The 20504-nt window shown below is 39.8% G+C and overlaps 1 protein-coding gene across 1 annotated transcript in view; it reads right to left on the reverse strand.

The window, feature by feature from the left end:
• parp8 (poly(ADP-ribose) polymerase family member 8) overlaps positions 1–20504 on the reverse strand; it is a 152917-nt gene that overhangs the window by 18959 nt on the left and 113454 nt on the right. The window contains exons 13-20 of the mRNA XM_002933029.5: positions 14422–14475; positions 14237–14332; positions 8823–8915; positions 8314–8439; positions 7976–8041; positions 6163–6230; positions 2510–2558; positions 99–211 (exon numbers count right to left, since the gene is read on the reverse strand). Of these exons, the coding sequence (XP_002933075.1) occupies positions 99–211; positions 2510–2558; positions 6163–6230; positions 7976–8041; positions 8314–8439; positions 8823–8915; positions 14237–14332; positions 14422–14475 (665 nt within the window). The remainder of the gene's footprint in view (positions 1–98; positions 212–2509; positions 2559–6162; positions 6231–7975; positions 8042–8313; positions 8440–8822; positions 8916–14236; positions 14333–14421; positions 14476–20504) is intronic.

The raw sequence follows: 20504 nt of genomic DNA on the forward strand, positions 1-20504 counted from the left end.
TCACTGATGTCACTCAGTTTCAAGGCTGCCATTTTTTTTACTCAAACAGACTCACTGAAACACGCTGGAAACAAAATTGACGTTTTTAAGAGACTTACTGAAATGCAAATGTGCTCCCGAAGAGTTTTTTAGCAGCTCTAAAATTTGATTCTTTGGCTGGTGGACTGCTGAGAAGGAGGAACTGGTGAGGGGTGTGCATAAATTTCAGTTGCTGTAACACAAAATAACGATTTCAGTAAAAGAAGTTTTCTAGCTTTTCCATATTCCATAATCTTAGTTGCAGTCTAATATTTGGCTAGACTCCTCCTTCACTATTACAGATAAATAAATACATTGTTAAATAAAAACAGTCACACTGCTATAGCTCCGAGAATATCCAAAACTGCAAATTCGTGGTCACCTGATTACCTCAAAAGGTTTTTCATACACTTGGTGGATAACATTATTGCACACAATTTAATCCTACTTAGCCTTAAAGGAGAAGGAAAGGAAAAAACTAAGTAAGCTTTATCAGAAAGGTCTATGTAAATACAGCTATAAGCGCTCGCAGAAAAGCTGCACCGAGTCCTCTATCAAAAGAATCACAGGATTTCTTGTCTCCTTTTGTGTATACATGATACTTTGATATCTGACGTCCTCTCTCAGAAAAATCCTTCACTCCCAGAGTCTGCACAGCTCTCTCCTCTCTCTCTCTTCTCCCCCCTCCCATAAGAATTCATAAGAATTTACTCTCCCATCAAAAGTGTGATCTGAGCTACCAACAGCTAAAGCTGCAGCAGGAAGCTACGGAGACCAAGCTAAAGTGTCATCTGCTATCTTAAACAAACAGAGAAAAATCCTAGGGCTGTTTACTCAGGTATGGTAAAGCTTTCTGCAGAATAAATATAGCGTTCTAGGTGGCACTAATGTGGCAAATGTATTGGCAGTAAAATGCCAAAATGTCTCTTCTTCTCCTTTGAAGGAGGGGGTCACCTTTAGTTATAGAACTAGTAGTTGTTACTAACTTTTCAGTTGATCTTCATTTCTTATTTTTTAAATATTTGCTATCCTCTTCTGACTCTTTCCAGCTTTTAAATGGGGGTCACAGACCCCAGCAGCAAAAAAAAAAAAAATTTGCTCTTTGAGGATACAATTTCATGGTTATCGTTTCTTTTTATTACTTAACTTTCTATTAAGCAATAATATAGTTGCTAAAATTACAATCTGGAAAGTTGCTGAATATAAAACCACATAAATAAAAATGCACAAATAATAAAAAAATGAAGACCAATTGCAAATTGTTTCACAATAGCATTCTCTACAACATACTCAAATTAACAGAACCCACATTCTAAACAGAGATTCCATCAGGAAGCACAATTCCAACCTTCACAGCAATCTAAATCCCTCCTTTGTTTTCTTTCTCTCTATCTCTTCTATCCCTATCTCTCACACTACTGCCCCACCTCCTCACTTCCTCTTCCTGTTTTCCCTCTCTTTCAATCTACAGCAACTTTATTAACACAAAGCATTTATACTTTTACAGGGGAATATAATAAAAGTCATAAATGGAAAAAAATAGCACAAATAAGAATAAAAGTTCACATTTTGCAGTGTAATATTCTTCGTTAGACTGGTATTACACTGCTAATTTTACTTGTGCATTGCAAACCTTGAAGGCACGCTTGAAGGTGGTGTAATCTTTTGGAGCAAACATAACAACTTTTTCATTAAGAAGTTTAATTAAATACCCTGCGCACTGTCACAAACGATAAAATTTGCAAACATTCTTCCGCTATCAGAAGTCGTCGCTAAACAGTTTCCACGTTCAAAAAGGTATATTAGATTCACACAAAGGTAACTTTATTCGCACAGAAGCATACGTTTTTGCATTGCTGACTTTTATTACATCCCCCCCTTTACAACAGTAACCCCCAACAGGCCCCGCATTACAGCCCCATACTACTTAGCTGACATGGTCCCCCCCAGGAGGTCCAGGTTAATAGCCTGTCTGCATTGGGCCTCCTGGGGGTTAAGCCCTTTCCACTAAGCACAATGGAGCCCTTAATTAAAAAAAAAACATTTGACCATACACACAATCCACCTCAGTCACAATACCCTCCCGTTTTGGGGCTCACAAATTTGCATTGTTGCACCGGGCCAGACCCCCATTGGAAGTGGGCCCTTCACACGACTTCCCCACCTTAGCAGCCCAGTTTGTAAACATTTTCAATAACTATAACAATTTCCATTGTAATGTGCAACAGACCCCCTTTTTCTTAGGAACAGGAAAATAATAAATTTAATATCTAAACTTTTGATTTATTTTACTTGCAGCTTAAAAACGTATACATGGAAAGATGGCATACAGTGTCCCCATGGGTAGAAACAGGTGTCAATTTAAAAATTTAACTTTTATATTTATTTTATAGCAAAAGAAAGAAACACATTAAGGAGGGTAAAAAAAAAATCAAGATTGAAAGAGAAAATACGTATATTTGTTTTGTAAATTAGTTTATTGTCAACTTACCCTGTTAACTGTCAGTTTCACTATATGTGATCTGTTACTGGAAATAACCCTGAATAAAAGACAAGAAATGCACAATCAGCACTTTCAGGTTTCATTAGTTTTAGGATGGATTTAATCATAGATCTCTCTTGGCACTATGAAGAAAAGGGAGACTAAAGTGGAAGGCACACAGATCTATAGACATTATATGAGGCCAGTCACATATGCGTAGCCCAACTGATCAGCCCATCAACCAAGCAAATAAATCATTCAATCTCTTAAATATGCTGAGAGAAGCCATCGGCAAATCAGAATTGTACTGTAACTGGAATTCATTACAGGGCTTACAATTGGTTGATTAATTGCTCTGTTTTTGTGAAGAGTTCAGGGGAAAGGGGAGAATCCACGGAGGTTAACAGCCAAACAACAATTACAAAATTCTAGTTAAAGGGGTGGTTCACCTTTAAAGGAGACATATCATATAAAAATTAAGAATGTAGCAGTGAATTATACTCTAAGGGGCTGATTTACTAATCCACCAATCCGAATCCGAATGAGAAAAATTCGGATTGGGAAACGAACATTTTGCGACTTTTTTGTAAATTGTCGCAACTTTTTCGGAACCGTTATGACTTGCACGAATTGTCGCAACTTTTTCATAGCCATTGCAAATTTCGTGAATTGTCGCAACTTTTTCATAGCCATTATGACTTTCGTGAATTGTCGCGACTTTTTCATGGCCATTATGACTTTCGTGAATTGTCGCGACTTTTTCATAGCCATTACGACTTTCACAAATTGTCGCAACTTTTTGGTATTGAGCACTCAAAAAATTCGCGACAATTCGCGAAAAAGTCGCAAAATACCGATCATTAAAAAAAAACGCATTCGGACGCTTTTCGGACGTTCGTGGATTAGTAAATGTGCCCCTTAGATATAGAAGGATTGTGCTTCGGACTGATTTATTGAGAAATTCCACCAAAACCCCACTAGTCCCGCCCATCTGTTCCACTTCCTGCTGGCTGAATTCTCTGGATGTGCAGGGGGGCCGGCGGCACTCTGCACTGTAGGATAGGGACCAATCAGCAGCTAGGCTGACCTGATAGGGAACTGAAGCCTGTCTTTGCTTGTGTGAGTGCAGGGCTGTGATTGGCTCTACCCCTCCAGCTGTGCTTCTGGCAGGGACCGTTAGGACACGCCCACCCTTCATTTGAAACATGGACAGAGAACTGATAGGATCTATAGGGAGCTCCAATAAAGGGACCATTGTTACAGATAGGATTAATGTTTAGCCCAAAGGGAAACCAGCACCGTATATTATTCATAATTTCCTACAAAATTAGAGGTTTATTCCATTTATCCAATATGTCTCCTTTAAGTTAACTTTTAGTATGTCATAGAATGGGCAGTTCTTATATAATTTTCAATTGGTCTTCATTTTTTTTTTTAAATTCTTTCTCTTGTAATATTTTCCTGCTTTCAAATGGGGATGCGAAAAATTATGGCTCTGTGAGGCTACACAGAGGCATAGTTTTATTAACTATCTTTCTGTTATTGTAGCTTTTTATTTACTATCTTTCCATTTAGGCCTCTCATATTCATATCTCAGTCTTTCATTCAACCTACTGCCTGGTAACTAGGATAATTTGGTCCCTAGCAACCAGATAGCAGCTGAAATTCCAAACTGGAGAGCTGCTGAGTAAAAAGCCAAATAGTTAAAAACCCCACAAATGAAGACCAATTAGAAAAATTGTCTGAGAACAGCACTCTCTACATCATGCTAAAAGTTACTTTAAAGACTAATAGTAATGAGCAAAACTTTTTGCCTGTGGAAAATGCCCATAAACTCCAATCACTGCAAAAATAAGTTGAGTTGCACAAAAAAAGACGCTGTGACCAAACAGCCATTGACTTCAATATGTTCTGCAAATTTTATCCGTTTTGCTAATTTTTCAGGCCAAGCAAAATGGAACACATTCTCTCATCATTAAAGGCAAACTACCCCTTTTCAAACACTACACTGAGCATAAATACAAGGGATGAGCAGAACCCACTATTGTGAGATTTGGCCAAATTCCAAATCTTTCATGAAGGATACAGCCAAATCCCGAACTGAATCCAAATCCTAATTTGCATATGACCAAAGGTCACATGATTTGAAATGTTTGTATTCAGTTTGGTCTGCATCCTGCTAAAAAAGGTTTGAATTTGTTGCATCCCTAATAAAAACTATTTATGGACCTTATCCTTAACAAAGGTGGATAGTCTCCCTAACATGAATGGGACTGTTAACTATGATTAAATACACAGTGCAGTCAGCTGCTATTGGCTAGCAAGACTCAACCACGCTTCATTAAAAATACTTTAAGAGGGAAATACAGATATAGGGCCTGATTCACTAAAGGTCAATAAAACGAGCGCTATTTATAGCATGCGTTAAAAATTTTATCGCTTCTTATTTTTTGCGATTCACTAAAAGGACAGGCATAATAATTAAGAGACGATGTTCTTTGCGTTATTTAACTCGTGATGAGCGTTTTTCTTGCATTAATTCCCGCCGCGTGCGTTATTTCCCGCTGCACGTGCTATATTAGTGCACGATATTACGCACGTAACCATTACTTTCGGAAAACTACTGTTCTGAAAATGCCCATTTCCCTGCAAACTGGCGGCTGCATCACTCTGGGGCCAACACAGACTTGAATAAATCCCACTGCAAAGTCCATATTGTGTTGCCAAAAGCTCATGAACTGTACTTTTCTATAATTACCACCTGCCTCAAGTAGGTGTTAATTTTCGCACAGACTAATGCGATATTTAGCGCGTCTAAGTGTTTGTGAATCATGCGTTAGTTTTATTTCTATTCAAGAATTATCACAATGCGAGGTCAATAACACATTGCAATAGTGCGTTTTTTTGCGCATGTGATATGCGTCTTAATGTTGGGACTTAATTATCACATGCTTTTTAACGCAGAAAAGCATGCAATAAGCGTTATTGACCTTTAGTGAATTGGCCCCATAGTGACAAGTTGGGCCAGGGAGTAGCTACTATAAGTGACTATAAGCTCTACAGAAGCCGACTAAGGTACCCCATGGTTTCTCTTCAGATGTGGAAAGGGGAATTTCACTGTATGAATACTGAATCTGTGAAGGACTGGATGTAAATCACCCTCCTACGTCACACACATGCTCATAATAAGGGAGTTGCGGCACTTATGCAGATACGTGTCCCGCCTGTTGTGTGTAGCCCACAGTTTTATAAAAAAAAAACAAAAAAACTATTTTGTTTCCCCTATCTTGAGTGTGGGCTCTATTAGCGCTCACCTCTGGTGGTGGAAACAAAAAAAAAAGGGGGTGATAGGTGCCCTTTAAAAATCTTTAACACATGGAAAGTCTTTAATCTTGATGAACTGGAAGACCCAAACACTTTTTCTTCATTTCTTAGCAACTGTAAAAGAATCTTCCTGTAGAGACAAAATAATCAGACACCCATCATCCATTGGATCCATGGGCATGCTGGGAGCTGGAATCCATTGGAAACCATTAACAGCTAAAATATTAGACCCCCTGATTAGCCCCCAACCGTGGAACAATAAAGAAACAAATGTCATATTCTTTTGCAGGTATTTCAGATCAAGCTTTTGTGCTGTGTATAAAATAGAGAACACAAACCATTGCAGCAATGGATGGGCTAAAGGGTCTTGCTTATCCATCTGCTTCTTGATTTCCAAATAAGGTGCCTAGGAAATATTGCAAACATATTACGTGAATATACGCAGGCAAAAACACACAGACTATATAGAGAACACAATGTACTCTTTTATCCCTATTAGCAAACTCTCCGTACAACACAAACATCCATGAATTTTTAATAGTCATTTTCCCAGCTGAAAGAATATTGACTAATCCTATTCATTTTCTACTAAATCATGTGGAACGGCAACATGTTCAGAAAGCTGTGTTTCCTATTATTGGTAATATGACACACGCCATCATTTCCTAATTGGGATTGAAGCTGAGGGTCAGCACGGCCAAGCTAGGGAAGGTGGGTCACCCACTGGGTGAGAATAATAAAAAGAAGGGCCAAGAACAGCACGGAGCTTAAAATACTTTTCTTTGCATTATACAGGGAAGACATTTTGCTCATTATTGTAATGAAACCCTCTTAATAATAAAGCATGATAATGTCACTTATTTATATATTTAGCCTGGGAGCCATCTATTCTAGTGATGAGCAAAGTTTTTCTGCAGATTTCGCTATGAAAAAGCACCCACAAAAAAGGCTGTGAAAAATGCCTATTGACTTCAACGCATTGTGCGAATTTTGCTGTTTTGCAATTTTTTCAGCCTAGTGAACCCATACAGATTCGATCATCACTAAGCTATTCATTTTCTTGAAATCTGATCGTGAAAAAAAATATCTGGTAGCATATTTATGAAAAAATTGGATCAGGCACGTAACTGCAGGGTATAAAAATCACAAACTTGATCCACTGATCCATTCCTCCTGTTGAATTGTACAGAAGTCTATTGGTTTGAGCTCCCAAATCAATTTGGCAATTGTGCTAAATATTTCTGAAGTCCAGCTGGTGTAATTTCTGGGGTTCAGTGTGTGAATGACGCCTGTGCCATTGATATATGGTGCTGAGGGAACCGTGGAGCTACCGCCTGGTGCAGAATTGCCAGTACCTCAAGGGGTCTATCTCTGCATCAATAGGTTCCATTGCACTCGATTAAGAACAGAAGTAAGGAAGGAGTGAGCGGCGCTCAGGTTTTATTTGCAACTCACTGTAGGGGAAATTTGCGGGACTGCAACAAAACTTGCCAATGGCAAGTATAGAGGAAATAGACCCCACAGTCGCAGGGGAGCCCAGGGAACAGGGGGCCCGGACCGTGGGGTCTGCTTTCTCTATAGTTAAACTTCCCCTCCACAGTCGCTTGCTCTCTTACCTGTGAATGAGGAGCATGGGGAAACGTGTGGGGGGAGAAGAGGCACTACTGCCATGGGGCAAGTTGAGAAACTCACCTCAGGCAACAGCAGAAAAAATTGGAATTTTGGCTCTTCTAGTGCCAAGAGTATTACTGTGCTCTCTGCATTAATGATGCGAGGGGGGATGCCAACTAAAAAGCGGCCAAAGGATCAGGAACGCCCCTGGGCAGTGGGTGGGCAGGGTGCCGGGAGTAGCTGTGCGCCAGGCCCCTCACAAATTTTTCTTTGCTGGGGGGCCCAGCGGTGAGTTTTTTGGCACTTGCAGTCGTAAATGACAGTTGTGAAGTAACTAGGGGGAGCATAATATAAGATTCCTTACATTGTCCAAGGGATAGTTTCATTGTGCATCCTATGAGAACAAACACCAAGCTCAAAGTAAACTAAGAAAGACGAAGTGCATTCAGATATACAGTAACGGTGATTATATAAACATTTCCCAAAATCTCTACTATTCATTAAAATTGCATGTACAGAAGGCAAAACACATTTACTCACTTGAGTCATTTCTCTGATTGAAGCAATGCTATCCAGTGCTTTCATAACTCTGTCGTAATTTTTCTTCTGTTAAACAACAGATGCAAACAGGAGAGATAAATAATAAAAAGGCAGAGGAAGATAACTGTCTATACTAAAATAAATAAATACATGATGTTCTCTCCCACCCTCGCCCCTCCCTAGCAATAAAAAGACTGTTGCTTTGGCTACATAAATGGGAACAGATATACTTCAATAAGAATATACTTAAGGAAGATGTAAAGTGGGTGATAATATCAATGCACTACATCTACTGTATCTGAGAATGATTAGGACACGGAATAATTATATATACATACTCTTGGATTAAAGGCCAGTGTCTGAGGGTCATTAGGATCTACTACAGAAGGATATGGCTCAAAAATGACGACTTTTCTTGGAGACTCCAAAGCAGACCGACACATGGATACCAAAAGGTCTACCACCTGTAACGACAAGTAGGTTGAAACATTTGCTCTGACTTCTATAGAAACTCGTAAGCTTTTAGATGGTGAAGTTTTACATTTGAGTGATCGGGTTCTTTGCACTTAATAAATACCAGACATTTGAGTTTTTGAAACAGTTTTAGCGCTAAAAAAAAGACAAATGATGAAAAAAATTCAAACGCAAATGTTGATAATTCTCCGGAAATGGAAATGTGTGGATTTTGACTTTTCTCAATGTTCTCTAGATCTTCTTTCAATCTAAGTTATAATGTAAAAACGTACTGCTTTCCTCAATACACATACATAACGTATATTACATGCCAAGTTATTTGTCAGGATAATGGGAAATTTCCCTCCATACTGACGGCCACATAATACTATACCTGAGCGCCAGTTGCAATTTCATCTGCAGCTTCGTTCATTACTCCGAGTGTCTGGAAAGCGAATACACACAGCTCTCTCTCACACACCGTGGGCTGCCAGAAATAAAAGCAGGGCAACTTTTAGCCTTTTAGCAAAACATTTTACAAAAAAACAAATAATTCATTCTGACCTTTTTTTTCTTTCCCCTTGGAGGGTCTGAAAATCATACAGATGGTGAAGCCTCTACCACATGTGGCTCAGATGGCTCACCATGTCCCGCCATTTAAATACTAGGGATGCACTGAACCCACTTTTTTGGGTTCAGCCAAACCCTGAACCCACCCCGGCGGATTCTGCCGAATCCCCAACATGTGCTAATTAGGATCGGAAAGAAGGCACAGAAGGCAGGAAGGACTAAGCAGTGCCAAGTTCAACTAAAAGGAGGCCCATAAAGAGCTTTTTGGCACAATCACCTTCTGTGAGCATCCTTCTAGTGCTGGGGACTATTAAAAGGGATTGTTCACCTTTGAGTTAACTTTTAGTATGATACAGAGAATCATATTCAGAGACAGCTTGCAACTGGCCTTCATTTGTTATTATTTGTGGGGTTTTTTTTTTAGTTACTTAATTTTTAGTTCAGGGGCTCTCAAGTTTGCAGTTTCAGCAGCTATTTGGTTGCTAGGGTCCAAGTTACCTTAGCAACCAGGCAGTGGTTCGGATGAGAGACTTGTAAATAATTAGGAGAGGGGCTGAATAGAAACAAAAGTTACAAAAAGTAAGAATAACAATTAAACTGTAGCCTCACAGAGCAATAGTTTCCTGGCTGTGGGGGTCAGTGATTCAGCAAATATTGTATTAACTAGTTGTTTCAAGAACCACTGGTGCCCACATCTGTTTTGCATGTTTGAAGTCAGCGGGGTTAACCCAACCTCCGTCCAACATCTAGAGGCCACCTGAGAGAGTCCTTGGAATTTATAGTATAGCAACAACAGCAACATCAGTAATGGAGATGCATTGCTTACAGATGGTGATCAACCAAAGAGACCACTGGAAAAAAAACAGTCGACAGGCCCTCATAATTCTAAAAAATTAATAAATAATTACCCCAAGACCCTCATTGATTTTTTTTTTTTACTAAAGGGACACCATCCTGGGTAAAGATTCACTGTCTCACATACTGACCCCCCCCAGTGAATGCAATAATAATGATAATTATTATACTTAATACTTATTTAACTTAACACATACAAATTTATCTGCAAAAACCTTTGCAGGTAATGTGTCTTTACACCTTGACCCCACATGGTGGTGCTGCTATAACAAACCAATGCCGATTTCCCATGTTATAAGAGCTGGACTGATTCTCTGCAGTTGTGTATTTTTCTAAAATACTTTACAGTTGTTTAGTGATTGTTAAATGAGAATGAAAGGAGCAGAGCACAGAGGTTCATGGGGACAGGCATTGAGATTTTCACTTTTCACTGTGCTGGGAATACTTTCAGCATTTAACCCTGTGCTTAGCAGCCAGACCAGGAGAAGAAGTGAATGGGCACTGGGAGAAGAACTTGCACTTCTTTACCTGGTCTGTGTAAATGGTCCTTTATATTTTTGGAGAATTGCAACATTTTCCCCAGTATATCGGATCGTCTGCAGGGTAGGGCTGGGGGTGTGAAAGGCTCACCGGGGCAGCTACTCCAGGGGCCACCATACCCCTTCTGGGGCCCCACCGCCAGCCCCTCCCCCTGTGCACACACCTTATACTTACTTTTGCTACTATTGGGGAAGGAAGGGCAGGCAGGAATTGGGTCTGGGTCGCTGGGGTTTTTGCCCAGTGTCCTGCTGGCCCAGTCCGACTCTGGGTGTCTGCCAATCTGATGCTTTCTTCAGTTGCATACGAAACACCAGGCACTATCACAGGGCAAAAGGGCTAAATCCCAGGCCTTTGGCATATGTAACGTACTTGGTTCCCTTGACCCTTCATATGCTGCACCTCATTTAGAGGTACAGGTATGGGATCCATTACCCGGAAACCCGTTATCGAGAAGTCTCCGAATTATGGCAAGCCCATCTCCCTTAGAGACTATTTAAAGCAAATAATTCTAATTTTTAAAAAAGATTTCCTAATCTGTGATAATAAAACAGTACTTGTACTTGATATAATTAATCCTTATTGAAGGCAAAACAATCCATCCTACAAAAAGACCCCTTCACCGGAAAACTCAAGGTACTGCGCATTCTGCATAAAAGAACCCCATACCTGTATAACAAAGTCTAGGCACAGTAACCTTCTAAACACAGTTGTGCCCCACTTTGCCCCTTGCCTTGACCCCACAAATAGTAAGAACCACCCACTGATTCTAGCTGGCACAGGGCATAGATTCACAGGGGAACCTCCCACAATTCCATTACTAGGGGATGTTTCATTAAACCATCATTGTAATGACCAATAATGGCCCCTTGTCAGTATGGGCACGGGACAAATGGCCCTTTTTGCACATTTATTAAGGCAAAGCTGCTGGTATAATTTTCTATCCAGGCAGGGAAGGCTATACAATTTCTCTTACTCCCCTTTCAGCTCTAATGGACTCAGTGTTGCTATTAATTCTTGACCTTGCTTCATGCCCAGGGAATGTGTCTGTAGCAGCCTTTCTTAAATTTCTGTGCCCTCTTTGCTCCTTTTCATTGTGCCAGACATGTGCCAGCTGTTCTGCAAAGACAAATATCCTGGACTCCACTTGTTCCACCTCTTTACTTCAGAGCCCCATCTCTCTTCTACTTCATCACCTTATCTAATCAGGGCTTTTCTCTTAAACGCACACTCATTCTTACAAGGTGCGGTCTTTTATATCAACACTCATTGGCAGTCTCTTAGGATAGGTAGGCACGAATATTGTCATAATAACCGCTATTTATATCCGGAAATAGACACCAGGCCACAACGGTTTTAACGGGAGAGAGGCCCCTGCATCTACAAAGTACGACAAACTTGTATAAACCCATAATAAATGTAGGAACCATAGCCAAACTCTGTAGAATTCCAGAGCCGCCATATGGAAATGGATACTATCACGGGAAATCAGTTAACTCATCAGTTAATAGAGCATCTCCAGCAGAATCCTGCATTATAATCTGTTTTTCAAAAATACAAACAGATTTTTTTATAGTTAATTTTGAAATTTCACATGGGGCTAGCCATATTCTTCATTTCCCAGGATGTCACAGCCATGTGACCTGGGCCCTGATAAACTTCAGTCACACTTTACTGCGGCGCTGCAAGTTGGAGTGATATCCCCCCCCCTCCCAGCAGCCGATCAGCAGAACAATGGGAAGGGAGCAAGATAGCAGCTCCCAGTAGGTATCAGAATAGCACTCAATAGTAAGAAATCCAAGTCTGGCCTGGGACTCCTCCAGTTACATGGGAGTAGGAGAAACAATAGGTTATCTGAAAGCAGTTCTTATGTGTAGCGCTGGCTCCTTCTGAAAGCTCAGACTCAGGCACAATGCACTGAGATGGCGCCTACACACCAATATTACTGCTAAAAAATAAATTTTTTGGTAGAATGAATTATTTACAACATACACAGTGTAATTTGGTAATAAAATTTCTGTTCTGCCATAACACTGGACAGCCAGAACTCAAATTAACTCTTGACATCCACAATCCCCAACAATCAAACAAAATACATTAAAAATATATATTTAATATTGGGATTGATTTGAATGGTGTTGGCTGTATAACAAGTGGTGTTTAGTGGGTTTTTTTCCAAAGAATTTTCAAACGAACAGAAAAAAATCAGCAAATACATTTAGGGGCTGATTTACTAAGACACGATTTCGAATCCGAATTGGAAAAATTCTGACTGGAAACGAACATTTTGCGACTTTTTCGTATTTTTTGCGATTTTTTCGGCGTCTTTACGATTTTTGCGTAAAAACGTGAGTTTTTCGGCGTCTTTACGATTTTTGCGTAAAAACGAAAGTTGCGCAAAGTCGCGATTTTTTCGTAGCGTTAACACTTGCGCGCAAAGTCGCGCCTTTTTCGTAGCATTAAAACTTAAAAGGCGCGACGTTTCGCGCAAGTTTTAACGCTCCGAAAAAGGTGCGACTTTGCGCAACTTTCGTAAAGACACCGAAAAACTCGCGTTTTCACGCAAAAATCGTAAAGACGCCGAAAAAAATCGCAAAAAATACGAAAAAGTCGCAAAATTACCGATCATTACGAAAAAAACGCAATCGGACGCATTCGGCCCGTTCGTGGGTTAGTAAATGTGCCCCTTAGAGTCAATGGGTGTTTTCCTCCAAAATGCCAAATGCAATTTGCATTTTTTCTGATGCCAAATGCTTTGATGTCAAAGGTCATTCTTTTGTCCACTAGCAAAATGGCAAATTTCATAGCAAATCTGTATCAGTTAGAAAAATTACTTCACCCCTGATAGGGTTGCCAACTTTTTTTTCTTACTGGCCAATGATGTGAGGCAGGACTAAAAACCGGGCAGGGCTAGGATACAGAGTGGGCGGGGCTATGATGTGGGGGCAGCAGAACTTCTAAACTATCGGGAAAACCAGGAGGCTGCAGGATGGAAGCAATAATGGGTGGGATGGAGGGGGAGTGGGAAGCAGGATGGGAGGCAAAGTGGGGGCAAATTGCCAATAAATTTGTAATACTGGCCCCAGCCCTGGTTGGCATTTTACAGCTAGGCTGGTGAAATACCATACCGGTGGCAAACCTACCCCTGCTTATCTGCTGTGTATAATACCGTCTATGGCTCTAAGTGTGGGCCCTAGGTTTGAAGTGCTCACAGCTACAACAACACCGGGAAGAAACTACCCCTCCACTCCTATCTGCTCTTTGTGCCCCTAAATTTGTGCCACCCTAGGCCCGGGCCTTTGTAGCCTCGCCACAAATCCGGGCCTGCACACAGAGCTGGTTTCAGCACAGAAACGCATACATATGCATTTTGGGAAAAATCGCCTCCATGTGTCTGCACCCAGGCTGACGCAAGAACACTAAGGAAAGCAGATATGGGCAGAGGGGCAGTTTCTTCCCTGTGTGGCAGTAGCTTAATACCAGCACCATAGATTTTACATTTCTGTAAATAGTACAAATAGTCATAGTAGTTAAAAAAAATAGTAGCTACAGAAAGGGTTAAGGAACATTTTAGAACTAGAGATGCCAGAGATAAATAACACCAGGGGGCAGTTAAAAATATTGGATATATAGTGGCTGCTAAAGGGGAAGGCATATTTTCTGCGCACTATTCTTCAGGCTTCCTATCTAGTAGTTTATTAAGAACACAGCAGGGAGGCACTCGGCACAGAATCAAGAAGGTTGGCAGATAGCAAAGAATAGTCACTAGCTAGAAGCCCTAGGCAAAAACAAACAATTGCTTGAGAACATAAAGGGAATGGCCATGGGATGTTAAGAACCACTCACCCTCAGCATTGGTCCATTTTGAAAGACATGAGGTTCATCACAAACCACACAGTATTCATTTAAGACAGGTATTCTCTGTTCAGCAAATTCTATTGTCTGAAGAAATAAAGAAAACGTGGATTATAATGCAAATTCTGTAATCTGGATCAACTACATATCACACTGCGTCGTCATTAGAAGCCTACCTGAACCAGAAAGCCGTGACCTCGCACCGGAACATTTTTTGCACCATTGTTTGGCTAAAGGAAAAGAAATCAATAAACATAGCACGGTTTTAATATTTTGTTTTTGAAGAAGAAAAATATTTGTCAATTATGCCAAAATTTAAGCACATATATATATATATATTATTAATCTTCGTTTGCAACATTATAGGGGTTGCTCACCTCTAAATTAATTGATATTCTGAGACAATTTGCAATTGGTTTTTATTGCTTATTTGTAGTTTTTTGGTTATTTAGCGTTTTGTTCAGCAGCTCTCCAGTTTGGAATTTCAGCAGCTATCTAGTTGCTAGGGTTTTGTTTACCTTAGCAACCAGGCAGTGTTTTGAATGATAGACTGAAATATGAATAGGAGTGGCCGGAATATAAAGATAAGGAATAAAAAGTAACAATAATAATAAAAGTGTAAGCTCACAGAACAATATTTTTTTTTAGCTGCCGGGGTCAGTGACCCCCATATGTAAGCTGGAAAGATGTAGAAGAGCTAATAACTAAAACAACTATAAAAAAGAATAACTAATTGCAAAGTTGCTAAGAACAGGACTTGCTATATATAAAAGCTAACTTATAGGTGAACTACCCCTTTAATTCCTCTTGATAAATATTTCTAGACATTGATTTTCCTGATGATATGGAGAAGGGAATGGGGAAACCATTGGGCGCCCATGTACAGTACCATCTCATTGATGTTTTGCCCAGTAGAAAATGTAACTGAAGAGACAAATGGGACAGGACTGAAAAGCAGGTAAATAAACAATAAGAGCCATAAATCAGGCAGAAAACCAACACACACACTTGGCATTACAATACATACATACATAAAACCTAGGAGCACTGGTTACAAAGCACATTCCATGTTGGAATTACCATCATTTTGGCTGCAAATACTATTTCCATGGTTAAGAGATACAGGAAGATTTATTAAAGCTCAAATTTTGGATTCCGGACATTTTCCTATCTGAATTTTATCATAGACTATTAAAGAATTGGTCTATTTATCAAACAGTCTCACTTTAATTTTCCATTACAAGTGCTTCTCCAGCCCAAAGAAATTGAATTACATTATTTTATATGAGCTTGTGAACTTGTTAGACAGCACAAAATACTAGTTGATGTAAAAGAACACAGTACAAGTCTGTGAGCGACTCTATGAATTAGTAAAATTCCCTTCTGCATGATTATAACAGTATAATGGCACCAGAAAAGAATAAGGAATCAGGCAATCATTCTTTCTTGGGCCATAGTTATTGTTCCACTTTAATGCTCCAGCAGCATAATATGCATTCATAATTTATGGCTAGACAAAGTCTAGTTTTGTCACCCCTCCCACTCCACCCTTATTGCAATAAAGTCCCCCGATTCCCCCGGGGGGTTGGGGAGGAGTAGGATGGAGCAGTGACAAGCTGGGCAAACAGGTGAGCTGCAGAATGACTAAAACTCAGGGTAGACAAATGCCCCTCCACCCTTGCAAACTGGGCACATGCCTCTCATGCCTACCCCTAGTTGTGGCCCTGGCTACATCCATATTCATTCATTTATTTAATAACTGCTGAATGAAGGAAACCAAAACTGGTAGTGCCCCTTATTTTAATCAGTCCTACAAATCAGTACAGGTATGGGATCCTGTTATCTGTAAACCGTTATCAAGAAAGCTCCAAATTATGGAATGGTCATCTCTAAAAGACATAGGGGGAGATTTACTATTCCACGAACGGTCCGAAGGCGTCTGAATGCGTTTTTATCGCAATGATCGGTATTTTTCATCGCGTCGCGACTTTTTCATATGTTCCGTGTCTTTTTCGATGCCGTCGCAACTTTTTCGTATATTTTCCACGACTTTTTCATCGCCGTCGCGAAAAAAAAACGTTTACAACCGCTCAATACGAAAAAATTGCGACGGCGACGAAATAGTCGTGCAAAATACGATAAAGTTGCGGCAGCGACGAAAAAGTCGTGACAAATACGAAAAAGTCGCAACATTTTCATTTTCAATACGATTTTTTACTTTTGGGGATTCTGATTCGTGGATTAGTAAATCTCCCCCTAAGACAAATAATTCACTTTTTTAAAAATTGTTTCCTTTTTCTCTGTAATAATAAAACAGTACCTGTACTTGATCCTAACTAAGATATAATTACCCCTTATTGGGGGCAGAACAGCCCTATTGGGTTTATTTAATGGTTAAATGGTTTCCTTTTCTCTGTAATAATAAAACCTGTACTCAATCCCAACTAGGATATAATTAATCCTTATTGAAGGCAGAACAGCCCTATTGGGTTTATTTCATGGTTAAATGATTCCCTTTTCTCTGTAATAATAAAACAGTACCTGTACTTGATCCCAACTAAGATATAATTACCCCTTATTGGGGGCAGAACAGCCCTATTGGGTTTATTTCATGGTTAAATGATTCCCTTTTCTCTGTAATAATAAAACAGTACCTGTACTTGGTCCCAACTAAGATATAATTACCCCTTATTGTGGGCAGAACAGCCCTATTGGGTTTATTTCATGGTTAAATGATTCCCTTTTCTCTGTAATAATAAAACAGTACCTGTACTTGATCCCAACTAAGATATAATTACCCCTTATTGGGGGCAGAACAGTCCTATTGGGTTTATTTCATGGTTAAATGATTCCCTTTTCTCTGTAATAATAAAACAGTACCTGTACTTGATCCCAACTAAGATATAATTACCCCTTATTGGGGGCAGAACAGCCCTATTGGGTTTATTTCATGGTTAAATGATTCCCTTTTCTCTGTAATAATACATAGTAAGTTGGGTTGAATAAAGACATACGTCCATCACGTTCAACCATAATGCCTAAATATAACCTGCCTAACTACAGAGGAAGGCAAAAAACCCTTTTGAAGCCTCTCTAATTTGCCGCAGAGGGGAAAAAATTCCTTCCTGACTCCAAGATGGCAATCGGACCAGTCCCTGGATCAACTTGTACTAAGAGCTATCTCCCATAACCCTGTATTCCCTCACTTGCTAAGAATCCATCCAGTCCCTTCTTAAAGCTATATAATGTATCAGCCAGTACAACTGATTCGGGGAGGGAATTCCACAACTTCACAGCTCTCACTGTAAAAAATCCTTTCCGAATATTTAAATGGAACCTGTACCTGTAAATAAATAAATAAAACAGTACCTGTACTTGATCCCAACTAAGATATAATTACCCCTTATTGGGGGCAGAACAGCCCTATTGGGTTTATTTCATGGTTAAATGATTCCCTTTTCTCTGTAATAATAAAACAGTACCTGTACTTGATCCCAACTAAGATATAATTACCCCTTATTGGGGGCAGAACAGCCCTATTGGGTTTCTTTAATGGTTAAATGATTCCCTTTTCTCTGTAATAATAAAACAGTACCTGTACTTGATCCCAACTAAGATATAATTACCCCTTATTGGAGGCAACACAATTCTACTGGGTTTATTTAATGTTTAAAGGAGAAGGAAAGGTAAAAACTAAGTAAGCATTATCAGAAAGGTCTATATAAATACAGCCATAAACACTTACAGTAATGCTGCACTGAGTCCTATATCAAAAGAAACACAAGATTTCTTGTCTCTTTTTTTGTAAACATGATGTTCCAGTGTCTGACTTCCTCTCTCAGAAATATCCTTTATTCCCGTGGCCAGAGTCTTCGCAATTCTCTCTCTCCCCTCTCCTGCTCCCCCCCCCCCACCCCGAGAATGCTAAGAACTCCCTCCCCCATCCCTTAGGAATGTGTGATCTGAGCTATAATGGCTAGAGACTGCAGGCAGGAAGCTACTTAAAATGGCAGCTGCTATCTTAAACAAATGGAGAAAGCTTCTAAATTTGTTTACTCAGGTATGGTAATGGTTTCTGCAAAATAAAAAAAAGTGTTCTAGGTGGCAATAAGGTGGCAAATCTATTGGCAGTATAATGCCAAAATGACTTTCCTTCTCCTTTAAATGATTTAGACATAAAGCATGGAGATTCAAATTATGGAAAGATCCCTTATCTAGAAAACCCAAGGTGCTGAGCATTCTGGATAACAGGTTCCATACCTGTACGTCAAAATATTTTTTCCTTTCACATCTATAAAGGCTCTGCTGACTCATTTTAAAGATTCTTCTCTGTTTTCTTCCCATAGCTCTAATTATTTACAACTGAAGTAGCCGAGTACAAATAACATGATCAAGACTAGGCAAAGAAGTAACAAGGACAGTGTGCTGGGATTATTACAAGGCATGTCACAATGTCATATAAGGAGAATTTTCAAAATTCATTATATTTTCTAAAAATAAAATTGCCAGTTGGAGAATGTGATCACTTGAGATGTGGAGAAAAACCTCACATAATTTCATTGTCCCATTAACTCCCTTTGTCGCCATCAATCTTAGCTATCTATGTATGGAAGAACTTGCTGACATGGTCAAATAAGTATAATAATAAAGTATAAATTATATTAATATAATGGTAGCTGTCCATACACCCCTTGAGAGATTGCTAATCCTGAAGTCCAAGCTTCACATTTTCTTCTCCTGCTCTCTCCTATATGGGAACCTATTCAGCCTCAGGTAAAGTCTTTAGCAAGGCTGCCTGTTGAGCAAAGGATAGAGTACAAAACTTTTCCTCTCCTCTGCTCCTCACTACATTTCTTTACTTGTCTCCCCATATGTTCTTGGCCATTTCTACTTCTCTCAGGGCCACCGTCTTTCTGCACCATCCATGCCCAGTGCAACAAATGCAACAATTGGATTGGTTGCCGTGGGTTTCTGCCCAGGAGCCACTTTGCCCAGTGTTGATAAATGAACTCCAGTATCTTTTTAAAGACCCATACCAAAACATTGTACTCCTTTGCCCTCCAATTTGTGCTTGTATGTTATCCACCCACTTAGACCCAGAGCAGAGACCTCCTTCCTACTGTATCTCTTACCACATGGCACTTAATCTGGGTATTTATATTTATCTATTGTATTTATTAGAATACTTTTCCTTCCTGTGTGTACACTTATACATTGTAAGACTGTACTGTGCTGCATAAATAAATAAATAAAGTTACACATACATACATACATACATACTGTACATACACGCAAACTCCCTATAAGCCAGAGACCTTTACACGGATGATACTGTTTTACTTCCAGACCAATGGGTAGGATACTTGCCTACTTGCTCAAAGCTTGTTTTCTCATAGTTATCTGGGGACAGAAATGTATGGAAAAGTTGTTCTGAAATCTCAGGCTACCTTGGGAATCTATAAGTATTCTTAAGATGGCCACACACATGCCGATTTTCGATCTTTCGTGCGACCATCGGTCGCACAAAAGATCGTTCCAATCCTCCACAGACATTCAGGGCTGAATCGTCAGATATGGAGGTAGAAACAATAGGATTTCTACCTCCTTCTGCCGATTCAGCCTTGAAGGTAGATTTTGCTCAGGTGCCTTCTATGACGCCCGATCAAAACCTTTTAACCTGCCCGATCGGCGAGTCAACCGATATCAGCAGCCTCCGGTGATATTGGTCGCCTCGCCGAGTTGCCATACACGCACCGAATATCGTACGAAACGAGGTTTCGTATGATATTATCGGTGCGTGTATGGCCAGCTTAAGACATGTGTCTCCTGGCTCTGGCCACTCTCTAGGAGAGTATACAGTAGGTGTGCCTGAAGCACTTAATTAACTGTGTTTATTTACCGCCTCACTGTTCTGCCTCCATATTTCCAAAATTTGCATTATACAGGTATGGGACCCGTTATCCAGAATGCTCGGGACCTGGGGTTTTCCAGAATAGTCTGCTAATAAAATTATTTAAACAGTAATTAAACCCCATAGGATTGTTTTGGCTCCAATACGGATTAATTATATCTTAGTTGGGATGAAGTACAGGTACTGTTTTATTATTACAGAGAAAAGGGAATCATTTAACCATGAAATAAACCCAATAGGGCTGTTCTGCCCCCAATAAGGGGTAATTATATCTTAGTTGGGATCAAGTACAGGTACTGTTTTATTATTACAGAGAAAAGGGAATCATTTAACCATTAAATAAACCCA

This window comes from Xenopus tropicalis, chromosome 1 (genome assembly GCF_000004195.4).
Source record: "Xenopus tropicalis strain Nigerian chromosome 1, UCB_Xtro_10.0, whole genome shotgun sequence".
In the NCBI taxonomy this organism is placed as follows: domain Eukaryota; kingdom Metazoa; phylum Chordata; class Amphibia; order Anura; family Pipidae; genus Xenopus; species Xenopus tropicalis.